Source organism: Rhea pennata, chromosome 4 (assembly GCF_028389875.1).
Source record: "Rhea pennata isolate bPtePen1 chromosome 4, bPtePen1.pri, whole genome shotgun sequence".
NCBI classification, from domain to species: Eukaryota; Metazoa; Chordata; class Aves; order Rheiformes; family Rheidae; genus Rhea; species Rhea pennata.
In genome coordinates, this window is record NC_084666.1 from 32,381,199 (window position 1) to 32,405,168 (window position 23,970).

Consider the following 23,970-nt stretch of genomic DNA (forward strand, 5'->3'; position numbering starts at 1 on the left):
ATTATGAATTAGTTTGAATGACTACAAACTATTCAATGCAGATGCAAATGTCACTGTAAACTTCATTTGAAACTTATCATTAGTGATGAGAACCACTAGTTAGAGTATCTGAACAGAGTATAATTGCTAGGCTAACACTAGATTTTTGGAATATATTTACAGTGGAGCAGGTTTCTAGCTTTTCCTGAAAAAAATTTCATGTTGAAGAAATTAGCAAAAAATTCTGTGAAATTTACTGGACTACATAGAGCCTTTGTTAATAATACAGTATTTATATTAAAGCACCAGCCAAATATTGAAACAGTGCTAATAATAGAGTATTCAGTATTCTTCCTGACCAAGAGGACAAACACTAAACAGATATTTCTGTAGTTTTAATTTCTGTCTACAAGAATTCCCCATTTCTTTTCAAGATGATTACAGATTCCAGTTACAAAAAGTTCAGAGGTAAAAAGTCCCCTGTGTTGTTAACTCGTAACTAATTTTGCCTCCACAGTCTTTGTATGACTGCTACCATATGCACTTTTCTATAGTGGTAGGCTGGAAAAGCTTTTCTACTTCCTAATTACCTGCAGGGGCATACTGTACATGATTTTCAGACATTTGTATGCACTGTGTTTTGTTTGAGGTAATACCACAGCTAAGCTAATACTGTTCTTAATAGTGCTAGACAACAGTTCATACTACTTGACTTCTTAGATGGTTAAACTTTGTGACTTTTCTTATAGAAAAAATTCCTGAATAAAGTGAGAATTTTAATAAAGTGAGTTGTTTAGATTCCATTAAATGTCAGTTTTCAATGCTATTTCCAACATTATGCAGTTCACCTATTTGCAGAAAGATTTAGAAACAGAATTATCACTCGTTCACATTGAGTCCCTATGTTAATCCCACTGTAGTCAAGTATTTTATTACTACATGATTTTGTGATGTTATCTCCATTTTCCATTTTTTGGAACAGCCATCTCAAAATGAATAACCAATAATCATCATAAGCAAGCTCTGTGTAACTGCTATCTACATTAGACTAGTAAGGCTAAAATTTGCAATCGTTTAGCTGAACATTAATAATTTGTGCACTGAAGCTTTACTGTTGTTGTTCTCCTGTGCTGAACAGACATTAGTTTTTAGCATTTCAAAAAATGTCTCTCTTTAGATTAAAGATCATTTGACTAAACAATCAGGAAAAAAAAAAAACTTTAAGCAGTACAAAAAGTTTATTTTTTAAGCATTCAGCTCAAATACATGTGTCAAAGAGATTTGACCACAGAAAATAAAAGAATGTTCCAAGATATGCTTTAAGCCAAGTTTCAGCCCACAGAGAATTTTCATAGTTGAATCTGAGATCCCTGGAACACAGATTAAGTCCTGACACCACTAACAGTGGCATGTACAGTGCCTTCAAGGGGATACAGAGTAAAATGTTCCATAGAAAGGGCACCTTAACCTGTACATTATTTAGAATTAGGTAAATGTAATGATTAGTCACATTTTGAAGTACATTACAAGTTTACTTACAGAACGAGTACTGTTCGAGTCTTGTCTGTGTTCCTCAGTGAAGTGCCAAGATTTTTCAAGTCTTGGGTAAAATGGTTTGAAGTGCTTCTCCACTTTAGTTCCCTAAACTCTTTCCATCCCCTAGGTTCAAGGTTCCCAAGCTACTGGAAAACACAGGGAAGCTTAGAAGATACAGTGTTCCAAAGGAGTTAACTTCATAGCTAGATAACAGCATTAGCTATACAGTAGTAGAGCAGGGGTCATGAAAATGGTACTTCATGGTACTTTGAAAAACAAGCTAATGTAAGCACTAATAGTGTTTTGTAATACTAACTGGAGGTTGAACCTATGTTTAGTAGATACGATGTAGAGATCTTAAACAGGTCTGACCAAGGGAGTATCAAGGCTCTGTCATTACCTTATTTAAACTTAAAGCACAGCACATTTCATGAAATTCTGACACCCTTATCCTCCAGCTTAAGCAGTAGGGACAGGCTTTTTTCCTATTTTGCAGGATATCTTGTGCAGGATCTTTTGACAAATGAACTAAGAAAAAACTGATATTCTGCAGTCTGTGGGGGAAGATATGGCAAAACTGGCAAGTTATCTACATCCAGATACCATCTTCCGACTCAGAGCGATTTAGCCAACCCTGATGAATGTTAATAAAAGTACTAAGACTTGAAAAGTAAAATGTTGTCACCAAATGAATCGGTATTCACAAATTATTTACGTAAAGATCTTTGTTGAGAATTGTGTTAAGAATGCACCTAAAGACAATTATTACCTTTTTTCCTTTAGCTTTCTAACTTGCATCTTGTTTCCTCAGCAGATGGCCTCTGCAATTAAAATGCTGTCCTTGGGAAATAAGTAATTCTTTTCAGCAGATAAAAGGATAGGTCTAGGCATATAAACCTGCAACTATTAGTTTCCAAGGTCTGACTATAAAGGTGACCCTACTTATAATTCTGACTGTGACTGCTGACTTAAAAGCCAAGATAACTGTGTCCTGCAAAAAACCAAAAATCATAACTGACAGTTGTGTGTGGATATTAAATAATCCATGCACAATATGACTGTGATTCAACTTTGTTTTTAAAATTCATTCAAAATTGCATACTGAAATAGGCCACCAGCAAGTCAATTGACAAAGCTTTTCATGCTATTCTTGTACTGAACTGAAACCAGAAAGAGGGAGAAAAGTAACCTATAGTACTAATGCCAGTTTCTCTTCCATTCTGGGTAAGGGTAGTCTTTGCTAAAAGCATGCATACTGACATTATTAAGGACGTACATGTCAATGTATAGTCGTCAGCTTTTATCCTTTATTACATACACAGCAAAGAAGGCAGCATTAGACACACACACACACAGTGTGTTACATCCATTCCATTCACAGCACACACACACGCATACACACAGCCTTAAAAAAGTGTCTGTGATAAGGAACATATTATAAATGTTGTGATCTTTATCTCTAAGCCCCTGAGCTTTTTCTTATAGTTAGGTGAAAAGGCAATGAACAAGACTTCCTTGCTCCGTAAGTGCTTTGTGCAACAATGTCCATAGAGGTCATAATCAAGTCTTTTGGGGAGGAACAACACGAGTGTCTTACTCCCATAGTCTCTGTCTCTTATAGCTGTTTTTGCACCAAATAGTTTCCAGTTATGTTTAGTCATCATACTCAGCTAATATAGCTCTCGGTCCTGTGATTAAAGTTCAGGTCAGTTCTGCAGATCATAAATGAAATGCAGTTGCCTCTGTCTCAAGAGATGTCATCTTGGCGATGCTGTAGGACTAGAGAAGTTACCAGAATTTCGTGGGGACTGGAGAGGCACAGATGGAGAACTGGGTGACAGTTTTCTTGGGCTGCATAGGTCGCCATTGTGCAGCTTCCACAAGAGTTCTTCATTTTCCATTGACAGACGCTTGTTTACTTTTGATTCCTTTTCTAGTGACTCCTGTAGAACAGCCTGCTCAGTAGAAAGTTGCCTACAAAAATAAGATTTACATCAGTGCACATAACTCAAGTTGGAAGTTACATTATTGAACATAATTTTGAAACACAGCTTTCTGAAATTGTACAAAACCCCCTGCTTTGATTGAACTAAATTAGTTGCAGTGTGGTCTGGTATGTTCTCATGCTTGTTGAATTTAAACTTGCAACTTGAAGAGAGCAGGAGGAAGAGTCCTAGTAGGAAGCATTTCTAAAGACCAGTGAAGATGGTCAGAAAAAGCATCTGAAAAGTGTTCCATGTCCTATTTAAAATAACAAATGCCATACTGGAGCCTCTGGACCTTGTTGCAGGCCCAGCTCTACACAGTTTCCTTCAAACTACAAGAGTTTGCCCATCCCTTTAAGCAATGGATCAAGTTGCAAAAACTTCAGACCCACCTAGATATTGCTGTTACTGCTAACTAAAGCACACTTGTCCTTTGTCATTCTACAGCTGTGGACAAATCACTAAATTGAAATGGTTAAAAGTAAAGCCAAGCCTATCTCGCAAACCAGCAATATTCAAAGAGGCCATATACAGCTACTGTAAAAAGATACTCCTGAGTTGGTTTCTCTTCATTGAAATACTGTTTTGGAGCACTGAAGAACATGAGCCTTTAACTCCTTGCAATCTGTTCCTGTTTCTTGTTTCTACAGTAGAATGCAGATTTGTATAGGTATGTGTGGGGAAGGAAAGAGTATATTCTTTTTAAGCACTCAGACCAAAATCGGTCACTGTAATATTTACACTGATTTTTTTTTTTTCCTCCCCTACTCACAGGAACACCTTCTAGATATTCTTATTAACTGAGAGAAGTCCTCAGATATTTTTCACCTTGAAAGTTCCATGTGTTTGTCCATTCGAGCTTTTAATTCTTCATTTTCTTGCTGAAACTTCTTCAATTTATCCATTAAGATTGTATTGTTTTCCACCTTTCAAAAAATGTCACAGGTTAAAATAAAACCCATTCATATGCTCATAAGGCTGTTGACTAAATTATAACATAACAGATATTCATAATCTGGAGTTTGCAGACTGTATTACAATAAAAGCAAAAACAGTGACCTTGGAGTAATGCAAAACTGACTTGCTGTAGTGGTTTAATATTTTCTAATAATCAAACAGGTCTACTGATTTTATTCTTGCATAGCACTAGCATTTTGCACTTGTGCTGATTAAATGACAGCAAAAAAAAAAAAAAAACAGGCAAGATATCTGCCAATTGACTAGTTACTAACCGCGTTTTTCTAATAGTGGTGGACAGACTTTCTTGAAATAACATGATAAAGTGAAAAATTTGAGCGCTCCCCTATGTAATCAGCTCTCCCTGCTGCTCTCCTCATTCCACTTTGTTACTGCAGTACATTATCAAAGGTTAAGGAAAAACAGTGATTAAATGGTTGAATGTTCTAAGGGCTTTTATACTGGCAACCTTCAGTCAGAATACCTGAAGTTTTTCAAGGATTTTTGCACAGGAGCTGTAGACCGGTGGGTACAGGGTAACACACGATGCTGTGCAATGCTGAACAGCTGACATGAAAGTATCGCTTGGTATCCAAACCTCTTCCTATACATCCTCATTAAAGTCTTGTGCAAGTGTTACAAGAGCACTCAAAGGCCCCACCCAAGATAAGCTGTGCCCTACAAACCAGACAACACAAAGTAACTCCACAGGAGAAGGCAATTTGGGGGGCAGAATTTGTAATTACAGACAGATGAGGAACAAAGCCACACAACTTGAAGCAGCCTAAAAATAATAGTTAAAATGTTTGATCTGAGCAATCAACTCTAGATGAGAAGATTAAAATAGTTTTTCCAATATCATATTTTATGTTAATTAGTTGTATTTATCGACCTGTGGGAGGGGTGTGTCTTTTTGGTTTAATTAAGATTAGCTCTGTGCTAACATCTTCCTGACAGTGCAGGCCAGGATGCTGGGTATGTGCTCAAAAGGTTCTTCCCTAACTCTTGAGCAATGGTAGCAGGTAAGGATCTTTCTTTGGGGTAGGGGGGAAGAGAAGAGAGGAGATGTGGAAGGGCCCCAAGATGACCCTATGCTGTCAGCTACATCAATGCAAACAAAGCAGTAGTCGTCTTAGAGGTTAAAATGTTATTTACAGCATCTGGTAACTCCTTCCCCCCGCCACCACCACATTACAACCTAACACTGATATAATTGTACCTGCAGTGTGACCACATCACATTGTAATTTAATGCTTCATTTTAAGCAAAAGGTTAATCCTTGCATGCAACTCTGACCAGCGTGAATTCATCAGCAGATAACTCAGAGACATGGTCCTAAATTGCCAGACCCCAAGGGAAGCTCACCAGTTTTTCCATCTTCATTAGTTTTATATCCTGCTGATGCAGTTTCTCATTCTTGATCTCCAGAACTGCTTTCAAACTTTCCAGTTCCTGTTCCAGATACATTATCTGTGGGTTTTTCTGAAAGATTGCCATAGAATTCGCTTATTACCCTGAATTTCAGAAACAACTTAAGTATTTTTCTGCTGCTTAGGAAGAGAAAGAAAATAAATGTGGTAACAAGAGTTACTTGTTCTAAGTAGAGAAATCAATATGAATATCAATTTGAATAATAATAAAAAAAGATCTAGTACCACTTTCTCCTCTGATTTTGTTTGTTCTTCAATTTAGGACAGTTGCAGCTTTTCTTAGAATAAAAGATTTAGAAAATGTTTTTGTACAACTGTGGAAAAACCCTTGTGAATCAAAAGCAAAGCACTAATGCTATCACAACAGAACTCCTTGTGGGTGTGCCCAAAGGCGCTCTCTAAGGCTAGGAGCTCCAAAACTTGCTTCATTTTACACATAACTCATACTCAAAAGCCATTTGGGTAAATATTTTTAAAGTTTTCAGGTGTTGGAGTAGCACTCAAAGTTTAAACCTACAAACTTGACTGTAGCTAATTTTCACTGTTTTGAGTCTGAAGGTAGCCCTTACAGAGTAATCAAAAGTTGACATTTTTACACTCCTCTTAATGGCCTTGCAATGCAAGAGCAAATACAAGTCTTGCACTGTTGTAGAGTGCAACTCATCTGTTATACAGCAAGTCAGGACATGAATTTGAGGTTTGTTTTTGTTTTTTTAGAGTCAGATGTATTTCCTTCAAGGATCTATTTTCCAGAGTAAGGAACCATTTGAATTTTACAGAGTAAAAGATGTCTTTATGATTTCAAAGGTGTAGTTGCAAGCAAAGTAAGGGGAATCAAAAAAAAAAAAAAAAAAAGAGAGAGAGAAAGAGAAAAAAAAAGAAAAAAAAGAAAAAGAAAAAACAAAAACAAGTTTCAATTCATTTCCAGGTAGCATAAGTGGAACAGAAACAGAAGACGTTGAATGATCAAGCATATTGTGTAACTAAGTTTATCTTTAAAAACAAACAAAACTTGTTTTAGTGTATTTTGGTAAGACTACTGGTGTACTGAGTTGAGTAACAGCTTCATTGCAACATCAGAAAAGTAAGAAGTTGCAGGAAAACCACCTGCACTTATGTGGGATGCAGCCCACAGACAGTGTCCGAGCGCTATGCCGGAAAGTGAGGACTCAACCAGTACCATCCACAGTTAATGCAAAGGCCAAATCAGCTATGCCTTTCATTCTTCTTCATTTAAGGACCGTGCCATTTATGATTCTTACTTAATTACTACTTTTAAACAGAGGACTCTGTGCAGAAATACTGCTGTGTCTCAGAGAATGGGACAAAAAAAATGCAAATTTGCAGTTAATTCTTTATTTTTATGGCTTTACACAGAGTTTAGGAGCTATTAGGGGAAAACGTCATTTTTATTAATTTCCTCCCCTGCCCCTAAGAGTTAAATTTCTTTTAAAAGAAGTTGCATCTGAGCTACCATGTTAAGTTATTCACTCTACAGCACAAAGTCAGATGAAAAGACTGAAACATCTAGGTAAGAATTTTACAAAAATCCCAAAACCTCCACACAGAATATCCTACAGGAATATCAAGTGACACTAGTTAGATAGAACTGGAGAGTTAAAAATATATCTGTCTTCAAAAGGCTAATGGAAATTTCTTATTGTGCAGAATTTGTATCTAGCACAGAAGAGTCTACTGGGTCAAATTAATCTTTTTCCATAGAGAAGCCTCAAGCTTTTGAAGTTGTCTCATGTTAACTGCCATTAAGGCATCGACTATTGCTCCTTTAAATTACATAATGTCTGAATGTATTTCTGGAAAGCAGTTCAGACTCCCAAGTGCAGCCTCCCCGTGATGCCTGCCTTGGTGTCCTCCCTCCCAACCACCGCAGCGTGTTGTGATGGCAGATTCCCCCGGCTGCAGCTCTGCCCTGCCTCTAGAATAAACAGTGCGAGAGAAAGAAATGAAATTGCAGTGAAAACTAGAATAATTTCTATTAGGTAAGTCTGCACTTGTTGCACACACAGCAGATGCTTTCTCTGGCTCTTCTTCCCTTCCCAAAGCTCTGTGATTATTCACATTTTCTGCCCCAAGGGCTCCCAGTACCTGGGCAGAGGCCAAACAGCTTGGGTTCTGCTCTGCCACCCTCTGTCTGACCAGGTCTTCCTCCTGTCCCACTTTTCCTACCTTGTGGTCTCATACTACATACAACTGACCCTCTATTTTATTTTCTGTCTTAAATGTTTTACCAATTCTTAAAATGAGGAGCATGTGCTGAAGTCTGTTCTCAAACAGAGATCGTCTGTGTCCAAAACCACTATTTTTAACAGACTCTACTGCCATAAAACACAGACTTACTGCACTTGCATGTCACCTGCTTCTAGGGGAAACTGATGCAGACTGATCATTTATAGTAGCTAAACTGGCAAAATCTGAAGATGTGCCACTTATAAAGCATTTTAAATGAGTTTTAAGCTTAGAATTTCTCTTCACTGGATAAGCAATTCTAAAGCTCAAACTGGAAAGACAAGCATGTTTATATCTAATCCTCTCCGATATATGAAAACGTTCTATGCGCATTTCTAGTTCCAGGAGCATCACAGATGACAGCAGCCTTGGGAAGAAAGGCAGACAAAAGCAGTTTTTCTAAAAGATACATCAGCAATAAGCATGAACCAGTTTGAAAAAAATGCATTAAGACTCATAAAAAAAAAAGTGAATTTTGAGGTAATGATACAAGACAGCCTACACTGATTATGGCACTTTCAAAACATTTGTTGATCATCTAGAAAGCTACGTTACGCCTTTTGTGGCACGCTTCAGCTTTCAATTTAACTTAGCCAATAACTTACTTCACTGACTTTGATATTCAACAGCTTTAGATGTTTGCAGTGGTAAAGTCAGTATACACCACTGTCTAGTGCTTGAGAAATATTTCTGGTAGGAGTGTAATTTATGCAAAATATTAGTAATATCAGAGCCCTACACTGCACAAGCAAGGCAGCTGCTAGAAGAGGAGGCAAGTCTTGGCTGCAAGAACATGTTAGTAATAAGTAACTTACTCGGATGTTCTAATCACATTAACTTGCAACTCCTTCAATAAATTCCCAAGAACCAACTACTTGTCACTTTCAGAAGGAAATTAGAACATTACATAGTCATCAGTTTTATCAGGAAGTTAATTTTGGTTTAAATAGAGTTGGTGCTACTTTGTGTACTGACTTAATTCAGGTACATGCCTTTCAACAACGGATACTGAGGTATTAGTTTGTCCATACCATCTACTGCACATATTAAAGACTTGATAGCAAACTTTGCATATTATGCAATAACCTCCCCCCCAAAACAGGCCTACAAGATTTGTTCATCTGCTTTACTTCTGAGGATCAGGACTTACAAGATTGGCTTTTTCTTTGGCTATTTGTTTTTGCTCTTCTAATTTCAACTTCTCATTTAGACAGTCATTTTCACATTTTAATTCATCGATCTTTTTCTAAAATGAAAAGATATGGTATAGTTAGGCCAAGAATTCAGTGCATATCTCCAAAACACCTTACAAGTTTTACACTGTTGCCATGTCTCAAACCCTTAACAAACCTCTAGCAATTCCTGCTTCTCTTTAAAGGAATCTTGAAGTGACTTCCTTTCAGATTCATGGGCACTCTTGAGCTCTGAAATAAATGATTTTTTTTGCAGATTTTTAATATTTCTTAAGACATAGTGAAAAAAGTAAGAAGCAAACAGTCAATTGCAAAAAAAACAAAAAAAAACAAAAAAAAAAAAACATGGAAAGAACATCTATCATTACCATTTCAAACAATATGGATATACTTAGCATCAGATTTATTGCTGCTTCAGATTTATAGATCATTCCCTCACACTTCATTCTATTTAATTAGCTGGCAGCATGCCAACTTTAAAAGCATTCATCTGCAGGCAACAAACTGAGAAATTGAGTACAGGAAGCTTAAAGTAACATCTGACAAAAGCTGAACTTCTGAAAGGGAAGACAACCAATTGAAATCATGTTTTCCAGGAGCATCTTTAAAAACATTTCATCTCTATACTCATTCATGCTTTGGAGATGTCAAGCAGTAAGACATTACTTCTTGATTGTAGTGGAAGTGTCACCAGCTTTAAAGCTGGAGGAAAAAGTCTCCTTAGAAACTAGGTTGTCAAGTGGAGCTGGACACTGGAGGGAAATCATCTCTTCAGTCAATTAAGATGCAATGCCATTTAGAACTGAGCACACTCACCCCCTGCCCCCCAAAAAACAACCTTCACCCCAGCATGGCGTGAACAATGCGTAGTAATTCTCAACTCGAGAAACATCTTTTATTTTATTTTTTTTTAATCTGGAAAGTAAACAACCCCACTTTTCCTGGATTTCAATTCTGAGGTGCTCCTTACAAAAACATGACAGGAAAAGCATTTTACTTGTTACCTTGAGATTTTCAGGGTAGTCTGCAATTTAGACACATCTTTTACTGAAAGAAATGAAATCCAATCTTAAACTGTTTTTCAGGTTTCATTCAACTATAATGGGATTACAATTATTTCTGTATGTAAAATAAGCCTTGTGTTCTAAAAGAAGGAATTTTGACAATGTTATTAAACACATACGGTTACAAAGAATGATTAAATGGATATATTGAGGAAAGCTTGAATATTTATGCTTAGGGCTAATAGTACTATAGTGTATGTACTTGAATACAAAATACTTGCCTGAAAAAGAAGATTCATATTCCTTTTTCAGCTCCTCTACTTTTTCTGAGTGGCTGCTTTCAAGTTCCAGCTTCAAGTTTTCATGCGTGATGTTTAAGTTGTCAACCTGCAATATGACAATATGATTTCCTCCCCTGCAGCGTATCAAATTCATGTTTAAAGAAGCACTGCTACAATGGCTGTGTGCAGTATGTTGCGTACATGTTTTAGATAGTCTAGGTAGTATAAAGGTAGTATAAAGTGCACTTAAAGGTAGCATAAAATGTGAGAAACTAAGCCACATACAGCACTTGGTAGATGAGCGATGCCTTATCGTTCACAGACACTAACAGGATGATGTCTGTCACACACACTGAGTTGTTGCAAAGCAAGTTCACAGGCCAAATGTATTTTTATAAATCTCAAAACTCAAGCAGATGCAAATATCTAGTAGAGCTCCGGAAGCCACTGGAGTTTGCAGAACATTAGGAACCTGCAACATGTTTAAGCAATAAAATCTGGACAGCTTAGTGTAGTAGCATCTTTCTAGTTGCAGTAAAGGCGAGTTTCACATCAAATGAAGCAACCAACTCCAGTACTAGCGAAAAATCAGGACTGTCTGAAGGCTCATGGTAACAGAAATCAATTACTAGAGAACATTTTCACTTCAAGTGTCACAAACCTGTTCTTGGAGTTGCGCTTTGTACTTTTCAGCTTCTTCAATGCAGATGCTTTGGAGTTTCTCGCATTCTGCTGTGTAAAACTGCTTTAGCCTCTCCTCCAGCTCAGCTAAATCGTTGTGATGTTGCTGATTTAACTTCTGCACAAATCCTTCATAAGCAGCTTGCAGCTCAATCCTGTCTCTCTCCAATTTCTCACAAGCTGCAGAAGTGGTTACTGAAGATTTCAAAAGAAAAAGTAATCAAGTTCAATGCTAAATTCATGTTTGGTCTTTGCTACAGGTATTAAAGATAGCAATGAATACTCTGCACAGCAACAGCATTATACAAACATAATTTATCTATAAATTAATACCACCTCCATATAAAAAGATGATCTTCAACATATAAAAAGATGATCTTTAAGATCTTTGGAAAAACACTGAATTCACAGTCCAATGCTTCTTATGCTGAGAATTATTTGAATCTGGAGTTATATCAGGAACCCTTATAAAGAACACAAACGCGAGTTTGTCATGACATAAAAGATACATCAAGGCATGTCTCACTAGATACTGGAGTGCTCTTATAAGAAAGGTAATTGGATTTACTGCTTCACCTAATTGATCCCATTTCAGTAGTGGATTTCTCAGAGTACTTCACTTTTTGCTGTATAAACCACTTAGCTAAATTGGAAAGTCCTAATATCCTGAAAAACATTTATTTAACATGGTAATTACAGTAAGATATGCAACAGAGAAGCAATTTTAGCCTCACATGGGCTACCCAATACGGAGTGATATAAAACACAAAACCTCCAACCGAAACACATTACCAACCCGCATAGGCCTAAGATACTTAAATATGCAAGATACAGGATAGTTTCTGGCAAAGTACAGAGAAGTAAGAAAACAAGAAATACAGTATATTTCTCTTCCCATTTATATTAAACATAGGTCAGCTAAGATGACTGCCTAGGTTTGTCTCCCCATATTTACAGGTGATTAAAAGTCAACATAGAAGCTAGTAACTTCTGAGTTTTAAATTTAGTATTCACAATCCCAGTCAGAAGGGTCTTAATAGGGAGAATCATTTTTCTACTGCTAATACAGCTGCAACATACATCTTTCACCTTGTTTCTAGCCATTGGTTGCTTCCGGAATTGTGTAATGGAAGCATGTGGTCTCTGAATATCATAAGCAAATTGTTTACATACAGCCTCTAGTGCTTTTGCTAAAATAAACAGATTAACCAATATATGTCTATCTAAGAAAAAAAATGACTGGACTGTTAATATGATATTGGATTAAATACAGGAGAAGTCATACATACAGGCACTTTATAACTGCTTGGCAGACTGCCTGAGCAGTATCAATTTAAACTCTCCATAAAAGCATTGGAAGATTCATGAATCTTCATATAAGCATTACAGGAAATTCTTAGTACAGCTTTGTTTGAGTCTTAAGATATATACATTACAATATCTTAAAGCATACATTTCCAAATCAGTACTAGTCTCAGCTATTAGTGAGAGGAGTCTTTTCAAGTAAGAGTGCCTGAAATTACACACTTGTTAGATTCCCACTTTGCTAAAGCTCGTCAACAGCAAGTGAAGAACTGAACGGATGCTACTTGCACTCCGATTTAAGGAAATTGTAATGAAGTCTCAGCTCTAGGGCAATCACCTGGAACCTGTATTTGAACTAACAAGTATAAAAGAGTGAGATACGATGCCTCAAAATCAGTTTTCACGTGCATCTACTTGAACCAGTTCTAACGGGCTTAGCTTTGCGTTAGTTCTGTTTAAAAGACCTGCTGCCGGGCCAGCTGTAAACAGAGCTGTTCACCCCGTGACTGGCAACAACCCAGCTAAAGGCTCAACAAAAACACACTTGAACACTCTCTGCAACCAAAGCTGATTTCACAGCTTTCTATACTGAGAGGGAGAGTGGTCATCAACAAGTAAGGTATTTATTATGCTTTCTTTACTCCTTATGCCCACCTCTATAAGAACTGCTTCCTTTGGAAAAACAAAACATTAATATTCACACTTCTATCACAGCACACTGGTGTATAGTTACTGAATATATGTGCTTTGCATTGTCATGTTTTGGGGGCAAAAGGAACATTGTGGGATAAGGGATTTTATTTTATAAGGCAAAGGAACAGGCACAGAGCCAGACAGAGCCATTACATAGCCACATGCAGAACCGCTCGGATCATTTACAGCAGAGCAAGAGGCAGAGCTGAGAGGCAATTGACTCACATGCCTCATTTGAAATAATTGTAGCAAAATGCATCAAATGACCCACTTCCTTTAAAAGGAAAGAGGAAGAAGCAGTCATCTAATTCGTTATTCGGAAGGCCAGAGTCATGCATTTGTCTCTGTTCAAAAGAATTTGCATTTTCTTATCTTTAAATGTCAGATGGCCAAATACGGACAATTGCAGGTGGTGTGTAGCATTTTATAGAACGGAGAAATCAAACAACAAACCACACCTTTACTAACGCAAACAGTCGTATTAGTTCTTGTTTAGCCAGTTTTCAAGTCAGGTTTATGAGAAGACTAATGTCACAAAGACAAACAAAACTAACTTTTAAAACCTGCACTGGAAGTTGAAGGTTGTGTTACCTTGAAGGTAATGCCTGGCCTCTGAAATGCTTCCTTGCAGATTACAAATCTGGTCTTGACAGAAGCAAAGACAAGTCCCTGTCCTCCAAACAGGGGCCAGAGCAACCTTCAGGACGGCTTACGCGAGCTCCCCCGGCACAGCACGGCACGGCACGTGCGACGTTCCAGCCAAAGCTCTGATCAAAGAGTTGTTCGTGGGCAATTAAGAGAGCTCCCACAAGCCAGAGGTTTGTCCCTGCATTCAAGACTCACAAGCGTCTGCAGCAAGTATTTTGCACAGCCTTATCCACCTCCACAACAAATAATACTAATAACTATACACTGCCTTAATTTAGGAAAGGGACAAGCCATGAAAAAACGCAAATATAATTCCTTAATCTGGCTGCTCATCCACAGCAAGGGGATGCTGCAAAACTTGTGACTAACCGAACTGGTGATGATGGATTATCCCACCTAAGAATTTTCTTAGAACACCAGAGCTTAGTTTTGAGGAAAACTTTATTAACTGAAGGATATGCTCTTCCAGTAGCAGAAGGATCTATTACACAAAATTTCTATTTCAACTTCTCATCCACTTCAGAGACACCTGCTGTGCATGCTTCTGAGTTTTTGTACGGTACTACAGTGCTCCCTTGCTCTCCTCTCCCCTCCGAAAGCACTTCCCTCCACAATTCCACATCTTCATTATGCTGCACATTAAAAGAGACCACAGGCCTCGAGTGCAAAAACAACAGGAGATAAATGGCCCAACAGCATTTGAGAGAAGAATAAATAAGTAAATAAATAAATAAAACCACAGAGATGAAAAGAGGCACTAGCCATTTATCCATAAAGTAGGTTCAACCTCATCCGTAACACTAAAGTTTTAAGCTTTCAAGATACTTATAGAATAGAGGAAATGCTGTACTTGGCCTCCAGAAGCAAGATTGCTTCATTATTCCAACAGCAAGGCCATTAATATTTTATCTCACTTAGTCGTCCCAGCCAATCATACAACCCTCCCTCTCTCATGCCCTGTATTATTAGAATAGGAAACAGGTTTAATAATGCATTGTAGGCTGCTTAACACCTGTTTTATTATAAATTAAAAATTTAAACTCTTCTGGGCAAAACCTTTGGCAATCACAGGAAGTATCTGAAATTTGGTAACAGGATATCCTCCAATCAGAAATGCCGTTTTTAACATGCAAAGTGAATCCAAAGCACACGAACTGTAGCACCAGGTGAAGGAGGGGAATGCGCAAGTGCACAAGTTGCCTTATCTATTTCTATCCCCAAGAAACCTAGTGCACATTTTTGGTAAAAGCAACCAAGGGATAAACCCTTACAATTGTGTGATAATTGCCATACAAAATTCAGTTTGTCCTTATTTTAAGGATAGAAGGATTGAATTGGTTTAGTTATGAATTATTATCTCTCAAATGCTTCCATGAAATTATTTTTCCAGTTATATTCCCCTAAAAGCCACCACGACCATAACTTTAAGATGAAGAAACAGCATTGATCCTTTTTTACCCCTGTATCCTAAGTTATTTCAGAACAAAAGTTATCTTCATAAAATTGCCTAGGTCACTCACTAGTCTAACTACGACTTAAGAAAAATCCATTAGTATTTCCAATTCATCATTTTTGAAACTGAGTATACTACAACAGTTAACTAGCAGCATTTTAATGTTTGGGGGATGTGCAAAAGCAATAATTACAAAAAAAAATCAAGTATTTTAACATGGCGTTTTGTAAGAGTATACAATATTTTACTGCTCTAACTTTATATTCCACATTGGAAGATTTATGTACATATTCTTTTGACCAGTAAGCCTGCTGGAGCCATACAAGCTCCCTATAATTTTTTTTTTCCAATCTAATAATATATTCATGCTTTTGGCAGATTCTCAATACTGGAAATTCTTCTGCCCAAACATCACCTTTATTACCAAGTTCCTCTTGACATTACTTTTATGAAATTAATGGTACAGAACATTAAGTCACATTTCATATTTTTGTTCTTGGGCAAGTTGAAATGAGACAGGCTGACCTGCCTGCATGCTTTAAGCATGCACGCCTTAAGCCATAACTTAGTGCGTACGGTTGAATACGTATGAGGCATTCAAGTATCTGCAAGGAAGTAAGTTCCTGCCCTCTGATACAGGAACTACTACAGTATCAGCAGGCAGGCAAGAGCGTGACCTCTGAAGTGAGATCTCCCCCCAATAATTGATGGAAATGTCTATTTACTATTAAGCATTTTTTTAAAGATGATTCATAACCTGAAAACTAAATCACATTAATTCCATCTTTGAGTAAAACAATAATCTTTCCCCCCCCAACCTACAAAACACTTCAGTCATTTATTAAAAAGAGGTAACAAATTGGTATTTTAAAGAAAATATTCTTGAACAACTGCCATGAAGTAAAAGGAGAAGAAACAGGGTTTACACATTTGGCAAATATATGTATATATGCAAGTCTCTCCAGCACACTGAAAAAGGCTCACGAATTGCAGTTTTCAGACAGCCAACACGCAGGCTGAGTCAGCTTTGCACCTGCTGCTCTGTGGCAGTACTGACCTGGATCATGTCCAGGATAAAGAGGCTCTAAAACAATTTAGAATGCAATTAATTTAAGGGTTAGTTTTGTGTCTTTGAAAAAATATGCAACTCTTGCAATTTCTACTTACCTGATTAAACAGGTAACTGAGAATAATTTGTACATTATCTTTTATGTTAATGAGAAGAGAAAGGGCAGGCAAACATACTGGCTTCAGGTTCCCAGCCTTCGTACTGGCTCCAGGTTCCCAGAACAAGGGCATTTATATTCAACGCTTTTAGTTTCAGGCCTTGTGGCCAGAGTTTGTAAAGAAACCCATGTTAAGAACACGGCTTTTCCTGCACATGAACTCCTTTGAAAAGCCATTCCTCAAATCCATCATCACTGCTATCTCGCACATTTCCAACTACTGAAATCAAAAAATGAAGCGTCCAGTAACCACCAGCCACATGAAAGTGTTCCAGAACCGGTGGCTCCACAACGCAGTAGTTACAAAGGTGAAGTTCTAAGATCACGATGTATATTTAAGTCATTCCAAAAGAAAACGTTTGCACATATTTATTAAGCTAACAAGCATCTTGGTAAAAAGGGGAATACAGAATAATCTAGCAAACGGACTATTTGATAGCAAGCCAACTTGGTGGTTTTGTAAGGTAAATAAAGGAGCTTGGGAGTGTACATAATTAAACTTCAAAGGAACAAACTAGGGACTCGCTAGTGTGCAAGGTGCAAGCTGAAAGAGATTCTTGTTTGTCTCAAACTTGGCAACATCCAGTGCACAAACTACACTGAGTTTAACACACCTGGCTCCTCCTCCTAGACTGCCAGTTTCCAAAATGTAATTCATGTTGTTTCAAAAACAGCTGGGGACTCCATGAGACACGTAAAACATGTACAGGCAGCCTAAGTAAGATTCAAACTGTACTTTACTTTGAGGTCACCTATGCCCAGTGCATACTGTGAATTAAGATATATAGCACTTGAGATTTCCACCGGCAGTTTTGAAGTAAATTCAGCTATATCCATTCAACAGTAACAGCACAGAGCTATCAGTGAGTATGCATGGACAGATTATTTGCAGCTACAACTAACAGTATATGAGTTTTGTTCTTATACCTTGTCAGCAAGTGAGGTCTCCCCTACCCCCCCTTTTTTTAGTGTATGTTAACCATTTTAAAACTTGTCGAAACTGAAGACTTGGCCAGTTTTTCATTTCTGTGATTAAATCTGTTCCCTTTCACATGCTGGGGAGAGGGACGTAAAGTGAAGACAAGGGAACTGCATGAAAATAACTGCTTCACTGAAATCATGGCTTAGATGCCTTACAAAGGGAAGCAAATCGGGTGCTGCTGGAGAGCTGACACACAAAGACCATCTCAAATAAGGGGAACTGCTGACAGCGTCTCCTTTGGTTAGCAGCATGTCAGCTAGCATGGCCCACTGATGGTTCTGTGATCAATATGTGTCACAGGTCAATCAAGCTGAGTTGCATTTGAAGTTTTCTAGTTGCCAGTCCTGTGAGCTGCATATTCTTGAAACAGAAATCCCATATATGGGCTCAGCAGGCTGTTAACAGAAGCACGACTGAACAAGTTCATGGGAAACTCATCTAAGAGTTAGGCATCCTTAGATGCAAGTGCTGGCTAGCTCTTGGTCTAGCCATTTAAGCTGAATGTTCCTCTTTCTATTAAAAGACCAACACAGTGACCACGGTGATAAATGAAAAAACACTGAGGATACCAGCAAATGGAGGAATGGAGAAACCTTTTCTTGCTCCAATAGCAATCTTTCTGAAGTCCTTTTTCAACAAATTTAAACAAAATGGATTTTATGGTTCACCCACAATGCAAGAAGCTCATCTCTACACTAAGACTCTAGTTTCTTGGACAGTGACACAGAGGCGCAGAGTGCTGCTGGAGAGAGACACAACCACCTTCCTCCACCTTGCTCACAGCTCCTTCCCCTTGCTTTGCTCTGGCCTCCTTCAGCCACACACCGAATTAAACCAGGCACCTTCACGTCAGCAGCACTTCAAACCACCCGTCTGCAGCAGAGGCCCCCAGGCTGGCTCGCTGCATAGCTGCACGGGTGCCAGGACCAGCACGAGGCAGGCGACAGGGTCGCAAAGCAAGAGGGAGGCAAGGCTCTTTCAAAGGCAGTCCTGACTCTCAGTTCCCTGAAACAACTGCAAAATTGCACTCGGAGCATTTCACTGGTACAACAGTTAAAGGCTGCACCTTTGATAGGAGCGACAATGCACCAAGCTCTAGAAAAATCTCAGCTTCTCAGCTCAATCTAACACCAAAAAAAAAAAAAAAAAAAAAAAAAAAAGTAAATTGGGAGAATTCTGGAATTTCTACAATGTATTTGTTACCTTAGGCTTCAAGGCTTTCTTTGCCAGAGATGCTGCTCATTCACATATTTGCAATTTTATGCAATATCAAACAAGGCTCTCACCAAAAAGTTTCCTTTTAAAATAACACTCAAAATTGGACTACAGTAAGTGATGAGCAGAGAAGCCAAGAAGCCACGCTCTGTTGGTTCAGCTGGGTGGGGTCTCTCTCTCTCTCTCTCTCTCTCTCTCTCTCTCTCTCTCTCTCTCTCTCACACACACACACACACACACACACACACACCCACACATACACCCACCAAGTTTTCAATTCTGATTAGCTGCCAGGGAATGCCCATCTTATTAATCAACACTGAAAAATAAATCTGGAAATTATGTGCAGCTGCTGCATTTAATAAGACCAACATTCACATTCAAGCTTGGCTGAGACTATACTCAACTTCTGAAGCATGTGAAAATAAACATTCCAATTTTTCCAATAATAAGTGATGTGTCTGAAACTGCTGCACACACATTATTTCTGCTCCCCAAATATTTTTTTTAAGGGGGCTTCATCGTAAGAGAAGTGTGCTTTTATAAAAGGCTAGCTTCACTTTCAAGTACTATCAGTTTCAATTCAATGGGTTATTGCACTCCAGAAGATTATACTGCTTTGAGTTCAAATATGATATATGGAGTTAACATTAAATGCAGTTAAAGCAAGCTTCAAAGTTGGCAAAACCTGCCCTTGAACATTATAGCTCAGTTTCATATTATAACTGTCCACTAGGATGAGTTCAAAGATTTCATCTCATTAGTCTGATAGCATTTCCTTCTGTTAATTTTACGCTCATTCAGCTAAAAGCCACCAAGGCAAAAAATACAGATTTTGCACAGTATGTTTTATAACTCTGTGGATTTTTGCCAACAAATCTCTAGAAGCAGCATACAAATAATTAATTTATAGATCGAACAGATATATATACAATGTTGGACATCCTCCCTTTTTAGAAAGCGAATGCCTTGGTCATCAGATACATGTTTTGTGCGGAGGCCCTGCTAGGCGCAGCCACATCAGTGCCAGGAATTCGGTGAACCTGGGGTCAGGCTGTCAAGGCTCCAGAGAAATGCTGCGGTTAAGCATCTGAGCAGAATTCACTCAGGGAATTAGATAACTGCCACTACGATACCATGGCATCCGTCTTTCCAGAGACCAGAGTTTTCCTCTTTTCGTTAAAATTAGAAAAATAGATTCTTACCTAACTCTCCTCGAAGGTTAACTAGTTCTTGAGATAACTCTTTATGCTGTTTTAGTGCTTCCTCCCTCTGTAGAGAAACAAAACAAAACCAAAACATTTAGTGACTAGTGTTGTGAACAGGGCACCTTCCACCCATTAACTTGCATGTGTTCTGCAGGAAAACAAGAGGCAGAAGTGAGGAGCCAAGATATGAATCATTTAGGATAACAGTTCTGCTGTTACAAAATACACAGATGTTCTGCTGTTAAGGAAGTTACACTTATAAACAAAGAATACTTTTTTTCCAGGATAACACCGCAACTAAAATCCCACTTTGCAGCAATTAATTACATATTTTATGGTGGGTGTGGCAACAGAAACCTACAGAAGATATCAACTGATACCTGTCAAGGGCACAAAAAGTATGGTAAATGTGAAACAGGCATACATTAAATATTTATCTTAAGCTTACTTCACAAAATGTAAACACAAAATGAGAAACTTTGCTAAAAGCTCAGTCTTCCATGAAGCAAAGGCAGAGCCCAGGTCAAAGTTGAATACAACTCATCCCCTTCTCACAATTTTTAAGCTAGACGTTGGTTTGTACGCTAGGAAGGATTACGACGAATGCGAGTTAAAGCCAAAGGGAAAGCGCAAGTCGCCGCTTCGCCTGGAAGGGGGCTGCGGCTGCACCGGGGGCAGAGGCTCGCAGCGGAGTCGCGGGCGCCCGGCGCGGCAGGACGGGCCACGGAAACGCGCCGCTGCCGCAGCAGAGCGGCTCCGCAGTCCCGGGAGCGCCTCGGCAACAGCCCTCCGGAGCCGCAGCAGCGCTGCGGAGATGACGAGGTCCCGGCTTGCCAGGCAGGAGCCGCTTGCTGCCGGGGCGCTTTCACCTTGCTGGCGGTCAGCTCCTGCCCGACTCCCTGGCGCTGGTGCGGAAAAGCGCTACAAAACAAACGCCGATTACCCTTGTTGCAGCACACTGAGAATAGAGGCACAGTTTGCTACTAGAGCAGCCCATGTTCCAGCTTGCGGAGCCCCCCGCTCTGCCCCCCGCGCACGTGCGAAGTGCACAGGTGGCAGCACCACCACCCGAACTGCTCCGGCTACGAACTCGGCACCGGCAGGCAGGGCTCCACTGGACCTTGCCTCAGCTGTGCCTCACGCCCGCAGGTTACCGTACTTCCGCGCCGGTCGCTCCCGACAGCGGCAGACACTGCAGCTTCTGCAATTGGCACAAGCAGCCAGCGATTGCTTAAAGCCACAGCCCTTCATTTACGAGCACCAAGCCCAGACGTTCGGCTGATCCGTTTCCCCTGGCTCAGGTATCGGCCAGCAGAGCAAAGGCAATGCTGCCCTGCTCTGCAGATAATGGAGTTTATTTTTAGCTATTTAGAGCTCGCTTTACCCAGCTTTCACATTTAATTTGTTGATGCAAAAATAAAGGATGGGAGGCCTGAGCTGAATGGACGAGCCCCAGACACACACTACCAAGGCAACTCTGCTGCTGTGAATACTCAAGCTTGCATTCATAGCTTGCTGCTTGCCTTGTATGCTTTTGCTTTTACGCATCAGGAACGAAACAAAACACTGACCCCAAACCACTCAAACTTTTTCAGCCACTACTACACAACCCACTCTGGTAGCACAGGTGCTACCACACCAGCAGGGTGCCCCTGGAAACAAACCTTCAGAGCTGGTGATGGAAACCCACCTTTACAGCAGGTTCCTTGCTCGCCCCAGTCCCTGCAGACTGATCATGTTGGGACCTGATCACCTGGTTAAGAGCAGCCTGCCCTGCAGGTGGGGAGTACTCACTATGCAAGTACCAAGCAAGCAAGCACTAAAACAGGCCGTTCTGAGGGAAAAGAAGAGGGAATGAACCCCCAGAGAGCTCTGGTGTCCACTCACAGTTAGCTTTGAGTGTACTGCTGCACAGCTGAAATACTGAGATCTGATTAACTTGCTTTCAGGCTGTCAGCCTGTGGTGGATCAATAGCTCATGTTACATTTAAACAGGGAGCTAGCATTTCTTCTTAAAGTTGTAATAGGGCTAAAAATCAAGTTTTATAAAAGACTAATCAAAATTCATAATGTTATACATCCTCATCTGACGCAAGTGATAGGAAATAATTCTGTAATTATGTAGGCTAGTTAGAGGATAGGGCCATCCCCTTACTAGAAATATTTATATATATTTAACCTTGTAGATCTTAAAAGGTCTACACTAGTGATTTTAATCACTGCAGTTTAAGCACTCATTTGAACGCAGCCACACTTGAAAGGACAGTGAGTAGTTGTGCCATAGCTTTATAGTAAGCACTTAGGAACTTTTTACAATGCTAGCTGGGCTAAGATTGAAAGCTATTCCTCACCTACCACAGCAGAGTCTCAGGAGAGCATCGAGTTCAGTTATTCAGAAGCATCACCCTTTTCTTCCCCATTTCCCCAGTCGGGAAGGAGCGATGAGTCATCCTGCTCAACATCAGTGCCCACCACAGACACAGCACTGATGAAAACGTGAATACTGCAGAGAGTTATTTGAGCTGCATCCTACTGCACTGTGTACACAACAAAGCAGCAAATTTTTAAAGGAAGTTAACCATAATACTACTTCTATTTTCACATCTCAGGAGCCTGATGGGATTTTTGAAAGCTTTTTCTGTAACTTTGTCCATTAAAAAGTTAGCATATAAATACACTTAGCAAATTATTTTGAGGGCTTTTTTTTTCTTCCCTTACCTTTACTGCTTAGTTTATACATTCATTCCCTATTCTAATTCTCAAAAAAAAAAAAAAAAAAAAAAAAAAAAAAAAAAAATCATCCTTCAACCTGATTTGTTCCAGCCCACTAAGCAGTCAGTAAAACATCTCTAATTATATCCCCTCAGCCTCTACTGGACATTTGCTTAGTGTTCCCACAAGGCTTGCATTTTGTATTGATTTCTAAGCAAAATAGTTTGATAAGAAAACAGTATATTACATCAGGATATACAGAGAACTAATACAGCATAATATAGGGTATTGGTGCTTTACTGCCTTTTTTTTTCTTGCTGCTCTTAACCTGTTTTGCCTTTTCTTTCTTTTTTTTTTTTTTTGGGTGCTGTTTAACCCCATGCCTCCATCACCAGTCATGGAAGTACCTATTCAAAAGAAAGCAGCTAGCATAAAGGCTGTCAGACTCAAATAGGAAGAATAAGTTGGTCATAACTGCTTAAGCAGCCACATTAAATTGCCAGACTGACTAAGTTTTGCAACTAATTTAGCATTATTTTGTCTAGATTCTGACAGGTCTAGATGTGAGGGTCTCCTAAATAAAACTTTCAGATTTCAGGTCTTGAAAACTTAAGTGCAATGAAATACCAAAGACCACTTGAATAATGAGTGTCACCATTAATATATCTTTTAAAAACTTGTATGCACATGCTTTGGATTGGAATATCAAACTACCTTCTAATTCATGCTTTACAGGCTTCTAGTTGAAGATCAAACTAGAAGTTGAAAGACAGCAGATGCAAGAAGTAGTACACAATTTTGAAAGAACAATTTTGGCAGTGTTCTTTTCTCTAGACGTATTTGGCAGTTAAAAAAAGCCTATTTTAGTGGGATGATCCTCAGTTGTTGAAGACTCAAGGAGGACATTTATACTAGGTTACAGCTATTTCTGACACAATTTACAAGTTTATGGCAAGCACGATCCCATAGGATGATAGGATGACATTTTTCTTATTTCAAAAGAATCTACTATAGTAGCATAAGCAACTGAGTAGAGCTTTAGCCAAAACGCTCCTCCAACTATGTATCTGAAAATTGTAGGTCTCCTACTATAAGGACGGAGTTTCAGGATAAAAGTGTCATAATGGACAGTTACTGTTAAGGTGTACCTGTGCCATCACATGCTACAAAACAGTTTTCAGCACAAAGCAGAAGACTTGGAGATTTCTTGTTATGTGAAAGATAAGCAGTTAAAA

The 23,970-nt window shown here is 39.0% G+C and overlaps 1 protein-coding gene across 7 annotated transcripts in view; it reads right to left on the reverse strand.

Moving 5' to 3' along the window:
- Positions 1-1,198: 1,198 nt before the first annotated feature.
- The window catches only part of MTUS1 (microtubule associated scaffold protein 1), a 120,104-nt gene continuing 97,332 nt past the window's right edge, over positions 1,199-23,970 (reverse strand). For 4 of the 7 annotated variants that reach the window (XM_062575642.1, XM_062575639.1, XM_062575638.1 and 1 more), the window contains 8 exons: positions 20,021-20,087; positions 11,274-11,488; positions 10,613-10,718; positions 9,485-9,558; positions 9,285-9,380; positions 5,823-5,939; positions 4,329-4,426; positions 1,199-3,489 (listed from right to left, as the gene is read on the reverse strand). In XM_062575642.1, coding sequence (XP_062431626.1) covers positions 3,273-3,489; positions 4,329-4,426; positions 5,823-5,939; positions 9,285-9,380; positions 9,485-9,558; positions 10,613-10,718; positions 11,274-11,488; positions 20,021-20,087 — 990 coding nt within the window. In that variant the 3' untranslated portion in view covers positions 1,199-3,272. Of the gene's footprint in view, positions 3,490-4,328; positions 4,427-4,941; positions 5,136-5,822; positions 5,940-9,284; positions 9,381-9,484; positions 9,559-10,612; positions 10,719-11,273; positions 11,489-20,020; positions 20,088-20,966; positions 21,140-23,970 lie in introns of those variants that run through there. The other 3 variants (XM_062575644.1, XR_009958401.1, XM_062575640.1) reach the window with 3 other exon arrangements.